This window comes from Chiloscyllium plagiosum, unplaced genomic scaffold (genome assembly GCF_037043375.1).
Source record: "Chiloscyllium plagiosum isolate Xiang-an unplaced genomic scaffold, Cpla_swu_hap1 HiC_scaffold_48, whole genome shotgun sequence".
Lineage (NCBI taxonomy): Eukaryota > Metazoa > Chordata > Chondrichthyes > Orectolobiformes > Hemiscylliidae > Chiloscyllium > Chiloscyllium plagiosum.
Window position 1 is genome coordinate 660,609 of NW_028270186.1, and position 13,694 is coordinate 674,302.

Consider the following 13,694-nt stretch of genomic DNA (forward strand, 5'->3'; position numbering starts at 1 on the left):
GAGGTGAGGGTGTCATAATATGTCTGAACAGGTTGAGGAGTCATATCTACCACCCGCTCTATCACCTACCTTGGTTATGGGTGAGAAGGGTATCTTGTTTCATGACTGGTGTGGGGTTAGAAAGGACGGCCTCCAACTTCCCCAATAGAGGACCCAATATAGAGAAACATCCCAGAAGGAAATCCCAATCAGAACTCGTGATTGGGGCGTACTAGTTCAACACAACTTCAAAATAGATCAACGTGTTCATTTCAAAACGTGGCTGCTTCTCAAATTGGTTTTCCCTTCTGGGATAGATGAGGGGTGGGTTGGCTTTGACTGTGACCTCCCCATCTCCACAATATGATGATAACGAGCACACACCCATGGAGGAGGCCTCCACTGGTCGTCGTTAGACAGGAAGCTGAATGGCTTTATAGAAGCTCCCGTCAACTGTTTTTCACATTGGACTATTAATGTGGAAGGGGTTCAGTTAACTCAGCTGATTGGACAGCTGTTTTTCAATTCAGAGTGATGCCAACAGCATCAGCTGAGGTTACAATGAAGGACTCTCCTTCTCAATCTCTCCTATCACCTGAGGCATGGTGACCCTCAAGTAAAACTCACCAGTCATCTTGCTAAAGAGACAGCAGCCTGATGGTCTGGCAACTTTACTTTGTGTCAGAGTCACACAGCAGACTGCTTGAAAGGAAGTTACCTTGTGCAAATAAAGCATCAGGACGACTTGAATGTGGAAAATTTCATTCCAAACCCTTAACAAAACCAGCTGTGTAAGCAAACACGGAGCAATAGTGACCCTACATTAGGTAGAACTCTCTCCACTTAAACATATTTTGGGTTATGTCATATGCAGCTGAGGACAGGTAGAAGACTTGTTTAAACATATTCGAACAGAACCGCCTACAGTACATTCCTCCCTTTAGTGAAGCTGAGCCTCAGCCTTGAATTTAAGCTTGCATCTTAGAACAGGGACCTGATCCCACAAACTTTAGAATCCCTACAGTGTGGAAGTAGTCCATTTGGCCCATCAAGTCCTCACCAACCTTCTGAAGATCATCCCACCCAGACAAACTGCTTTAAACAATTCCTACAACTGAGGGCAATTTAGTAGACAGAATCCACCTAACCTGCACATCTTTGGACTGCGGGAGGAAACCCACACAGACACAGGAAGAACGTGCAAACTCCACACAGTCACCTGAGGGTGGAACCAAACCTGGGTCCTTGGCGCTGAGAGACAGCAGTGCTACTCAGTGAGGCACCGTGCCGCAAAACTGCAAGTCCTCCCGACAGTCTGGCTGATACCTACTACTGGGGTCTGTGCAACAGCCGAGAACCAATTATACCTAATAGATGGCAACAAATAAGCCTCGCGCAAGATCCACACACTCACCAGCGGTATGTCCACACCCCACAATTCTCCACCCAATTTGCAGTTTATCTGCAGCAGGATCTTTTGGCAGATACTTCTCATCCTAACAGTTTGAGAGACTGTCCTCACATTAATCACCTGGAGAGATGAAAACATTACTGATCAAAATATCAACACACAACAAACTCCTTTCCTGCTCCTGTCATGCACTATTATCTGAACGTGGATAGAGAGAAAACTATTAAACCAAGCAACTGACTGGTTAACTGGACAAAATGTCAAGCAGAATCATGGTAGCTGTATACTCCCTCCATCTCTAGATTTTTGGGAAGCCATTGACCTGACATGGATTCAGTTCAGGTCCTTGGAAATATTTTAATCAATTAATCCCATTTGATCCCCTTGACTGTCCCCCAAACCCACTTTCCTTGAACTGCAAGAATGAGTCCAAGAACTGATTGGGTCCTATTTATCATTGGTTCAGGTAATATTCACGGACCTTGAATATTGTTAACTTGGCAGAAAATAAGAGCCCAGACAATAAATTACTGCAGATGCTTGTAATAAAAACACCAAGTCGTGGAACAGTTGGCAGGCCAGGCAGCAGCTGTGAAGAGAGAGAGAATCAGTCAACATTTCACCTCAAAGACTTAACTTCAGAATTTGAAGTGGTTAGATCAAAAAGTAATGAAGTAAACAAGAAAATGATGGTAAAATGAGTGAGGAAAGCAAAAAACAAAACCATGTCTGTGCTGAACAAGGAGGACTGAAACAATGACAAGAATTAAAAAGTGGATGATAATGGGACAACTGTAAAAACACCATATGGTCTAGGAAGCATAATTAGAACACAAGTACCCTACCGAACACTTGTCTGGATGAAAAAAGGGTGCAGTGAGCACGATCTGATTTTGCTGAACTCAATATCGTCTTTAGAATTCTATGAAGGGTCCAAATGAAAAGGTGGGATGATGTTTCTCGAGACTGCACTGAATTTCATTGAAATAGAGCTCAAAGTAATGGACACAGTGGAAAGAAAGAAGTTTTACATTCCTAAGAGGACAGGAGGCCCAAATGTTTAACAGCAGCAGAAACTTTATCGAAGCACATGCTCAATCTTTCAGGCAGTAAGCTAGACTCTGCTGTTTCCCTCAAACAGCTGATGTCTACTTGACATCAGATGATCAAGCTCAAATTGACAGCTCAACATACATCTACAAATACAGAAAAAAAAAAGCAATCCATATTTGTTCTGGCAGAATTTACCCTGAGTTGACATTATCCTGTTTTGTTTGGACGAGAAGAGATTCAATAGAAATAGACAATTGGAGAAAGATCAGGGAATAAGGAACATAAATCCATGAAACTGGTCATTAGTCCACCATCATCCTGGAATGCCAAGTGTACAGCTAGCTCATCATCTCAACTGTAAGCTGTCTTCCTAAACATCTCTCCCTGTCAGCTCTATTCTCATATCCAACAGGAGCTCACCGAATTCTTGATTGCTAACATGGAGACCATTAAATCAGCTGCTTGTACCTTGTCCCCACCCCCTTCCACGAGCCGACAAGGCTAAACTACCCCTTCATCTGCCTCGTGCCAATTCCAACTTGTCTCCAATCTTCAAACTCTGTGGCCATCTTGCCAATAGTTTGATATTTAAAATGTGCCTGTGACAAATGTTAACTACCCCTCCTTGTCCTCTGTGATATCCCTGTAGTGTTGCACATGGCTGGTCTTCACTATTCTTTCTCGATGCCTTCTTATTATTGTCCATAGGTTGAGAATGTCCGTGCCTGTTTCCATGTTTACCTTTCCAACTGCAGCCAAAAGAATCCCTTGCAATGACTTTTCTTTCAGTCCCCACACCATTCTCACTAGTCTCCCCTAAGGATGCAATCTTGGCCCTTGCCCATTTCTCATCCACATGCTGTCCTCTAAAGTCATTGCAAAGTGTAACATGAATTTTCAGTTGGATGCGGACAATACCAAGAGAACCACCACCTCCCTTCAGCAGAGATAGTGGAGAAGTCATCAGAAGAGTGTTTGAGCACAAATTCCCACCAAATAAATATTGGGAAAGTTTAAGTCAATTCTTTTCTTCATTAGTGCAAACTAGTTCAACTCCATCTCCTCTGTGGTAACAGTCTGAAACTTGGCCATGCTGTTGGTAATCTCAGTGTCATATTTAACCATGGGACAAGCTCCCAACACTTTATTTTCACCATTATTAAGATTGCTCTCCATATTGCTTTCCTCCTGACATGCGTACCTCCTGGACCATTTCCTAATGTGGCTCAACATCAATCTTTGTTTTAAGTGTTCCTGCAAAACACCCTGGGATGTTTTATCATATTAAAGATGTTATACATAGCCAACTTGTTGGAAGAGTTACATCATAGTTTATATTTTATGATCTTTTTAACTAAGCACTGGGGATTAATTTCCAGAATCAAATACAAATTCAGATGTTAGTGTTCACTTGATAAAGGACCTTGAGTAAACTATGGGGGTGCAACTCTTTCTTTAATGACAAAAATAGGATTGGAACAGTGGTGAAACTCTGCAAACATCAGTTAGAAAAACTTTGGAAAAAAAAGGGGATTGAAGAAGCATTGAAAAGGAGATGGCTTCAGGACATAGATGAGACAGAGGGCTTTAGATGTAGAAGAGGCGAAGTGGAGAAAGGAACATGAAGCAGCAAGTGGCTCACATGGAATACAGACTGTTAAAGACATCAGTCAGATACAAAGGCTGTATTGCCAAAGGGAATAGACAGTCTGGTTGTGTTTTATTAAGTACAGCAAAAATTCTTAACTCATTCAAAACATCCCATGATCAGACATGTACTTGCTTTATAAATAAACACACACTCAGATGACAAGCAACATGAGTTCGGCTGGGACAACACTACTATTATAGGACAAGCCAAACAGAAAACAGCCAGGGAATTCCTAGAGGCATGGCACTCATCCACAGATTCAATCAATAAGCACATCGACCTGGACCCAATATACCGGCCACTGCAGCGGATAGCTGGAACTGACAACCGGAAGCGGCAGATACAAATCACTATAAATGCCGGAGGAAACATCACAGAAGCGCTTCACAGGAGGCTCCCAAGCACTGAGGAAGTCACCTAGACAGGGGACGAAACATCTGCAACACAAATTCCCAGCTCAGTGAACACAACCACAACAAAGACACTGATCACTGTATATACAACATTATATTGCACCACTTTACATATGTGGCGCATTACTGAAAAAAAAACGCAACCAAAAATGTGGATGGAGTAGCAGTCAATGGAAGCATCGAGAGAGTGATTGCCTCAACCCTGTTGTTGCAGGGATGGGCTCCCTCCCCAGGTTACAGCAATAAGCTTCAAATTTTTGGTGATGGCAGACAAGCTGAAACCTAGAAAGGACAATGACACACAGGCAATGATTCCTTTGGAAAGTGGACTTTGTTTTCTTTAAGCATGTATGGGGAAGATAACAGGTAATCACTTGCCCGTTGACATTGAGAGAAGGAAGGTCTTAACAATCGAAGAGGAAACTCTAAGAGACTTTCTTTTGGTAGATGATTATAGTATTATTTGGGTGAGGTCACCATAATATTAATACCATTGATAAGCCCAAATACCTCTCTCAAATTCGTTTACTGCCACTGCTAATCATCCATTCACACAAACAGCTGGCTAAAACTGATCATATTAAACACTTCTGCCCTTCTTCAAACCAGATCCTTTGTCTATCCAAATCCTTGAACATTGCTAAGTTTACTCCCAGTTGCTCACAGTCCTTTCCCCTTTGGTATGACATGGTAATACCCACTTCCAACTTATTTCTTTGGTACAGAACCAAGGAGGCTAACACAGTGGAATTGGAAAACAGCAAATCAAATCGGTGTGAAAGACCAAATATTCGCATCCTGGTTCTCTTGATACATTCAACCATAACATCAGGGGAGGTGATGGCCTGGTGGTATTATCACTGGACTGTTAATCTAATATTCTGGAGACCCGGAGTCCAATCCTGGCAGGGCAGATGGAGGAGTTGGAATTCAACTAAAAGAAAATCTGGAAGTAAGTGTTTGGAGATAACTATGAATCCATTGTCGATGGTTAGAAAAACCCAATTGGTTCACTAATGTCCTTTAGGGAAGGAAACTACCGACACGTGACTCCAGACCCATAATAATGTGGTTGATTTTTAAATGCACTCTGGGCAATGAATGCTGCTGAGCCAGCAATGCCCACATCCCATGAATGAAACTCCTCTCTGGGAGAATAATGAGTTAGTGTAGTCCACTAACACCGTGGAGATTAAGGTTTCAGAAAAAGTGCATGCATAACTATCTTTCCCGAACCAGGCTCCCACTGTTGTCAAGGAGCTGAACCCTTACCTGCGAGGAGACTGGAGATTGCACACAGCACAATTTCTTAATGGCATGGTACAGGTCATCACGGTTGCCAGTCACTATGCATACCACAAGCTTCACCGAATCCTGTGAACATTAAGGACAAGCATACCATTTTAACAGTTTTGTCACACCATGTTGGATTTAACTGAATTGTTGCACTGTAAATAATTTTGTGCTGACAGCCAACGGTTCAAGTAACTGTCTGCACCGACAGTCACCAGTGAGCAGTGCCATACTCACTAACAGTGGAGGTGCTACAAAAATCAGCTTCCCCTACTCAGTCCCAAACCGAGCTCACCCATGTCCTTAGACATCTCCACTTCTTGCTAAGGAAGGAAGGACAAAGTACTTCAAGTTGCTTGCATTTGCCACATTCCCAAAGCAATTTAAATGCAATTCATGTCTTTTAAACTGGATTTACTGCCAATGAGGCAAACAAAGTAATTTCAAAAGCACATAAGTGCGTAAAATAAGGAGCTAAATCTGTTAGAGACTTTATTATCAAAAAATATCAGTCATGGGATGTGGGATCACTGTCAGACTATCATTTATTGCTCACCTCTTAAGGATGCCCTTCCCAGAGTGCTATGCTGTGATGCCAATTGCAAGGACCAACTAAGGATGTAACTATTAAAGTTGATCAGGGGAGCCAGTCAATGTGGTGTATTTGGACTAATGGGATACCTTGGGACCAGTCGAGGGACCTCACTATTCACAAATGTTCATGATTAAGGTGGGGGAATTAAGTTAGTATTTCAAAATTTGCAGGTAACAAAGCTGTGCAGCAGAGTGAGCTGTGAGCAGGATATTGCACTATGAGTTGGACAAGTTCATTCAGTGGGTAAACATATGGCAGATGCAGTTATGTAATGACATGAGAGGTTGGTACCAAAAATAGGAAGGCAGACTGTATGCTGTGAATGGAGACCTGGGTATCACAGATACATAGAAACTGGTAGAATTCTGTTATGATGGAATCTTTGATGAGTATTCAAGACAGCAGATAGAGCCTCTAGCGTCAACAGGATAGCTAACTCGGCATATGGGACACTTGCTTTCATTCATGGCAGAGAGCAAAAAGATAATATTTACAAGGAAGTTGCCAGGGTTTGAACTATCGAAAGAGGCTGAAGCTGTACTTCTTGGGAGTGTCGGAAGCTGAGGGGTGTCCTTATTGAGGTTGATAAAATCACGAGGTGCAAGGATAGCATGAAGAGACATCTTTTCCATTGGGGGGGGGAAAAGAGGAGGCTCCAAAACCAAGGGCATAGGTTTAAGGTGAGCTGCCTGAGCAAGTGGTTGAGGCTAGTACAATTGCAGCATTTAAAAGGCATCTGGATGGATACATCATTGAGAAGGATTGAGGGGGATATGGGCAAAATACTGGCAAATGGGACTCAATTAATTTAGGATATCTGGTCAGCATGGACAAGTTGGACCGAAGGGTCTGTTTCCATGCTATACATTTCTATGACTACGACTCATTGGTCAGCACACAACTGGAGGACTCTGCAGTTCTGGTCACACCACAACAGGAAGGTTGTGACAGCATTAGGGATTCTCTGATGTTCCATGGGGTGGAGAAACTGAGCTATAAAAAAAGTCTGGACAGATTTTGATTATTTTCTTCAGAGTAGCAAAAACTGAGGGGGAAGGACATGATTGAGGAGGATGGACAGGGATCAAATCACAAGACAGCACCGTAAGAGGCAGCAGAAAAAAACATTGCACTTCCAGGATGATGGCAATCTGGAATGGACTGTGTGGGAAGTTAGTGGAGGTTGGAAACCTTACAACCTTGATTAAAATAAAATTTGGAGGAGGACTTAAATATCATGACACACAAGGATTTGGGACATGTACAGAAAATTTGGCTTAGCATGCCTTTACGGACAGGGACATTGGAACAGACTCTATGGCCGAAGGGCCTTTTCTGTGCTTTCTGACCCAATAGAGCTGCATTGCTTTTCAAAATCTTACAGAAACAAACAAAGGAAGGGGGTCAACAGCTTAGCACTAGAAAAGCCAAATAAAAAGCCAGGCTGCTGAGACAGCAACATCAAGTTCCACAGTGAATTCAGCAAACCATTCTGTACGAGTGCATATATCCAAAACAATGCAGCACTACACAAGTAGATTTTGATTTCAAGAACTGCATTCCCCCCCCACTGCTGATACATTGAACGCCAAAAACCTGTCACGTACATTACTCCCCAGGTACGATTGGAGAGTTCGGACATAGGTCTGGGTGCGATCGTCCTTCAGTTCGATGTATGCAGGCTGCTGGAAGGTAATTCCAATGGGTTCTGCCACCTTTGACATGAAGCTGACGAGATCCTTGGCATGTGTTGCACTTTGCTTGGTGTACAACAGAGCCCAGCAGTGCAGTGTGGCCTGTACTCAAAACAAACAATTACACATTTAAAATCAACCCAAACATTCTAGAAGGAAAACTTGTTTGTTTTGCTCTTCTCCAGCTTTCTCAGTAAGTGGACACAAATCTATGTCCATGTTTCTTGCGCTCTGACAGCCTGTGGAGTCAAGTCCTCCAAGTTGCCTGTCAATCTTTGTTCAGTAAGCATTGAAGAAGATGAGCACTCACACCTCTTAATAATAAGGCTGCAGATTCCGGTCCCACTGCAGAGACTATTGCAAAAGCAGAAGAATTCAAGTTGCTGTGTCCTGGCCTATATTTATTCCTCAACCAGCTCCTCAATCTGCACATCTATCTAATATCACATTGCTGTCAGAGTTGACTTGACTTCTGCTGCTAAATCACAGCAGTGACTTCACATCACATGGACCGCTGGCTGTGAAGCCCCTGTGGTCACTGTGAGGCTGTGAAAAACCGAACAAAACACAATTTTTTAAAAAATGAATATGCTCGATCATCTGGCCCCTCAATTCAGAGACCAGGCATTATTTTATCCCGATTTTCCACACTTTTTATGTTCTCAGGAGTAGGTTAAGTGAACGGGCAACTCCAATGTTAGAAGGTAGGGAAAATTGTATTTGATACCAACCAAATAACATGAAAGTCGACAATAAACTGGAAGAATTGTAGATGCTGGAAAACAGAAACAGAAACAAAAACAGAAATATCTGGAAATTTCAGCAGGTCTTGCAGCATCTGTGGAGAGAAATTAAAATTAACCTAACAGGTCCCGGTGACCCTTCTTCAGAACTAGCAGAATTAAAATACACATCTTGGACCTCATTCTCAGCATCTAGATCTCTCATTTCTGTGGAGTACAAGAGATGGAAGGTTTTAAACACTAAGTACATGACTCTGAAAGGCTGTTGAAGGGCTCCGGCCCAAAACGTTGATTCTCCAGCTCCTCGGATGCTGCCTGACCTGCTGCATTTTTCCAGCAACAGACTCTCAAACGTGACTCAGAAACGCTAAGTCCAGAAACACGTCGTTAATGCAGCAAAAGCTGGCAAGCCTTACCATTAAGTGATGAGTTTGTATTTAAAGAATTCTACACATGACAAAACTTCACAAACAGTGATTGAACCAGAAATTACACCACATTCAGTATGGCATTGGATTGATGGGACAAAGAAAATGTGTTAAGGGATTCTATGACTGGAAAGGTCACTTGGATTTAATACATGCAGTAAACATAAATCCAACAGATACGAGGAAGGCTGAATTGCTGAACTCCAATTTGTAAGCTCTTAGTACATGACAATGAAATCAGATACATCAATAAATCTTATCTTTGTAGAGCTGCGACAGTGCAGAATGAAACTATTAGGCCCATTGTGTCGACACCAGCTTTCCAACTGAGCACTGTGACTTGGTTCTAATTTCCTGCCCTTCCCCACAGCAACCCCCTGCACATCAATTCTTGTAAAATAATCATCTAATTCGGTCTTTAAATGCCTCATGAGAACCTCCCACCTGCCATATTTCCTGTAGTGCATTACACACCTGAACTACCCACTGCTTGAAAACATTTATTCTCAAATGACTCACATCTGACAACCAGAGTTACATCCAACTGTGGCAATGTCAGATTGCTGCATTGATCCTCAGGTCTGCTTACCGCTGATATTACTTTTTCGCGGACAACCTCTCTCGACCAGTTAACATCAGCCCCACTTGGAAACGATCTGCACCGTACTATGATCTTTTCTGGAGGTAAGATTCTTCCTTCCGTCTATCAGAGATGATTTGGCAAGAGCAAAGAAATGCAAGAGTTACTGCAAATAATCCTGACAGCTTTGCGATTTGAAAAGTTGCTTTCATGATATGCAAACTGCTGGTTCATTTTGCTCATTATTCACCCTGTTCAATATGCCATTTAAAATATGGGGTCCCTTTCCTACTCATGTTCTCTTGCCACCTTATTTACAAGGTATTAGCTTTGACACAGACTTCTTTAGCGTGTACAAATGTTATTCCAGAGGGTGGGGCTTCAACGTCAGCACCAAGAGACTGCTGCATTGTCAGAGATGCTGCCTTCTGGATGAAATATTAAACCACAGCCCCAGCTGATCTTTCAGATTCATGTTAAAAGATTCAATGAGATTCAAACAGTGACAACGTCCTCTGACACGTTGTAAAAGCAATTGGACTGCAAAAGTACTTGATTGGCTGTCAATGCTTCCAGAAGCTTTCTAGGACATGTGCCGTTTGGTACTAACAGGGGACAAGCTGGCAAAACAATTTGCTGCCACACTCCACTCAGACCCAGAACATGATGATGACTGAATCTCAATTCCGGTCTTTGTGGTGAAGTACCAAGCTCATCCCACTGCAAATTGCTCACTCAACCCAGGTGCTTTGCAAACTAACACCAAGAAACTCAATGCAATTGCTTGCCCCTGCATAAGCACCCCTACCCAAGGGGATGGGCTTTCTCCACATGGGGTACACAGCCAGCCCACACTTGTTGCAACATATCTCTGCCACCCCAACATTTCAGATTGGCAAGCTGCTTCGCTACAGGATAGAACATAAATACCTGCCTTATAGATATCTTCATCTATGACAAGCCCCCAGTGTGCCAGCTCTTCTTGGACAATGGCATTTTTCTTGATGTTGTTCAGCAGTTTTCGTAAAGCCATGTGGTGCTGTTCTGGAGACAGGTTAATCTGCACAGCCAGGTCCTACAAGTTCAAACCAAAACCAGCAATCAGATAAACAACTGTAACCATAATGGTTAACCTGGATAAATATCAGTTCAAAGTGTCTGTGATAGCACTCCCACCCCAAACAGATGATGATCATGGATTACAATCCCACTCAAACGATGGAGCTCAAATCAGGATGTTTTGAGTAAGATGTTAAATTGGAAAACTAGTATAAAAATAAGACTTTACTAGATCACCCCACATTTCAGTGTCTCAAACTGAAAGAGAAAACTTCCCCAGCAATTTCTCCATTGGAGAGATGCACAATCTCCTCAGCACTGTACAGCTCAGGAGTCACACACTAATCTGGTACAAATAGATTTGGCAGAGGAAGAAGCAGAAGCCAGTTGATCTTCCATGTAGGTTTATTCACAGCACCAAGTGCACAATACATTTCACATCTGCCAGCCACCTGGTGGAAATTGGTCCTGACAGCTGCGCCATAATATTGCCCCAATAAGTACCAATTGCTCTCAATGAAAGCCTGCACACAAACACTCCATTGACAATATTTGCAATATGGACCACAGGCAGGATAGACCAGATATGCTACATTTTCATGCCCCACTGATTTGCAGATCTTCCTCAAGACTTGGCTCTAAGTGCAGCATGGAACCTGAACTCATACTGTGTACATTTGGTCCAGTAGCATGACTCACTTGGCTACAGTACCCGAAATGTTGAAGCAACACTTAATGAAGTTGTAATTTTGCTCGCTGAACAGACAGGTTTATTATCAGACATTTCGTCACCATGCTAAGTAACATCACCAGTGAGCCTCCGGTGAAGTGCTGGTGTTCTGTCCTGCTTTCACAAGACACACACGGGAATTCCTAGAGGCCTGGCATTCAAACTGGAACTCCCTCAATAAACACAGATTTGGACCCCATTTACCAACCCTCAGAAAAAGAACCAGAGATGATATCATCCACCTTCAGAGACCAAGACACACAAACACCAGTTCTTCACTGGAGCCTCACTGATGTTACTTGGCATGGTGATGCAAAGTCTGAAAACAAACCTGCCAGTTCATCGAGCAAACTTACAGCCTGAACCTCAACCTGAGCTACAAATCTGATCAAAAATCTTAACACTTACTGAGTGCATCCATTTTCACCAGAATTAAGTGGATATGGTCAATCTAATATCTCAAGCTCAACCTTTCACTAAGCTAGTTTATCAGTCTGGCAACAGTCAGTGTTCCCTGGACATTGCTGTCAGCAGCAGGTTATAAATATAGACCCACACCTTTCTTGCATTTGCTGAAACCAAGACTTCCTTCCCCAGACTCTTGGATACCTCAAAAGTGAGAGACTGGTTCTCTTCCATCCATTTGAGTAACACACGGGTTTTTGTACCTGAAGTTTAAGATGTCTCACCCACTGCCTTTGATTCATTTGATATCAGCTGGAATGCTTCCAAACAGTTCGCTATTTCACTCAGATCCCTCAAAATAAATGTCAAAGGAGCCTCAAGAGGTATTCCATGTTTTCAGGGATTTTAAGTCGACGGAGAAAAACTGTTTTCAATGGCAGGAGGAAGAGTAATAAGGGTTTTAGAACATTGGTGAGAAACATTACAGGGAACCATGAGTTTGGTTTTAAAACTAATGTTTAATGCGATTGGAAATACATTACATAGAACAATACAGTGCAGAACAGGCCCTTTGGCCCTCGGTGTTGCGCCGACCAGTGAACTAATTTAAGCTCATCCCCCTACACTATCCCATCATCCATGTGCTCATCCAGGATTGTTCAAATGCGCCTAATGTGGCTGAGTTAACTACATTGGCAGGCAGGGCATTCCACGCCCTTACCATTCTTTGTGTAAAGAACCTTCCTCGGACATCTGTCTTAAATCTACCACCCCTCAATTTGCAGCTAAGCTCCCTCATACAAGCCAACGTCATCATCCTAGGAAAAAGACTCACTGTCCACCCTATCTAATCCTCTGATCACCTTCTTCTCTCCAATGAGAAACGGACGCAAGTCCATCTGCCTTTCCTCATAAGACCTTCCCCCTCCAGACCAGACAACATCCTAGTGAATCTCCTCTGCACCTTTCCCAATGCGTCCACATCCTTCCAGTAATTGGGCAACCAAAACTGAACACAATATTCCAGCTAAGGCTGCACTAGTGTTTGGTACAGTTGCAGCATGACATCACTGTTCCGGAACACAATCCCTCTACCAATAAAACCTAACACACCGTACACCTTCTTAACAGCACTATCAACCTGGGTGGCAACTTCCAGGAATCTATGTACATGGACACAAAGATCCCTCTGCACATCCATACTACCAGGAATCTTTCCATTGACCCAGTATTCTGCCTTCCTGTTATTCTTACCAAAGTGAATCATCTCACTTTACTGCATTGAACTCCATTTGCCACCCCTCAGCCCAATTCTGCAGTTTATCCAAGTCCCCTTGCAACTACAACATTTGTCCACATTGTCTACCACTATCAACTTTAGTGTCATCTGCAAACTTACTAACCCATCCACCTACAATGTTGATAAAAATGACAAACAGCAGTGGTCCCAAACAGATCCTTGTGGCATACCAGTAGTAACTAGACTCCAGGCTGAATATTCTCCATCAACCACTACTCGCTGCCTTCTTACAGAAAGCCAGCTGCTAATCCAACCTGCTAAATCACCCTCAATCCTATGCCTCTGCATTTTCTCCAGTAGCCCACCATGTGGAACCTTATCAAAGACTTTACTGAAGTCCATATACACCACGTCAACTGT

General features: G+C 42.8%; 1 protein-coding gene across 1 annotated transcript in view; it reads right to left on the bottom strand.

Annotated features, from left to right (window-relative positions):
* Window positions 1-13,694, bottom strand: part of piwil2 (piwi-like RNA-mediated gene silencing 2) — an 81,632-nt gene that overhangs the window by 25,272 nt on the left and 42,666 nt on the right. Inside the window, exons 15-19 of the mRNA XM_087984387.1 lie at window positions 10,775-10,915; window positions 9,850-9,963; window positions 8,003-8,191; window positions 5,780-5,881; window positions 1,394-1,510 (exon numbers count right to left, since the gene is read on the bottom strand). Of these exons, the coding sequence (XP_087840513.1) occupies window positions 1,394-1,510; window positions 5,780-5,881; window positions 8,003-8,191; window positions 9,850-9,963; window positions 10,775-10,915 (663 nt within the window). The remainder of the gene's footprint in view (window positions 1-1,393; window positions 1,511-5,779; window positions 5,882-8,002; window positions 8,192-9,849; window positions 9,964-10,774; window positions 10,916-13,694) is intronic.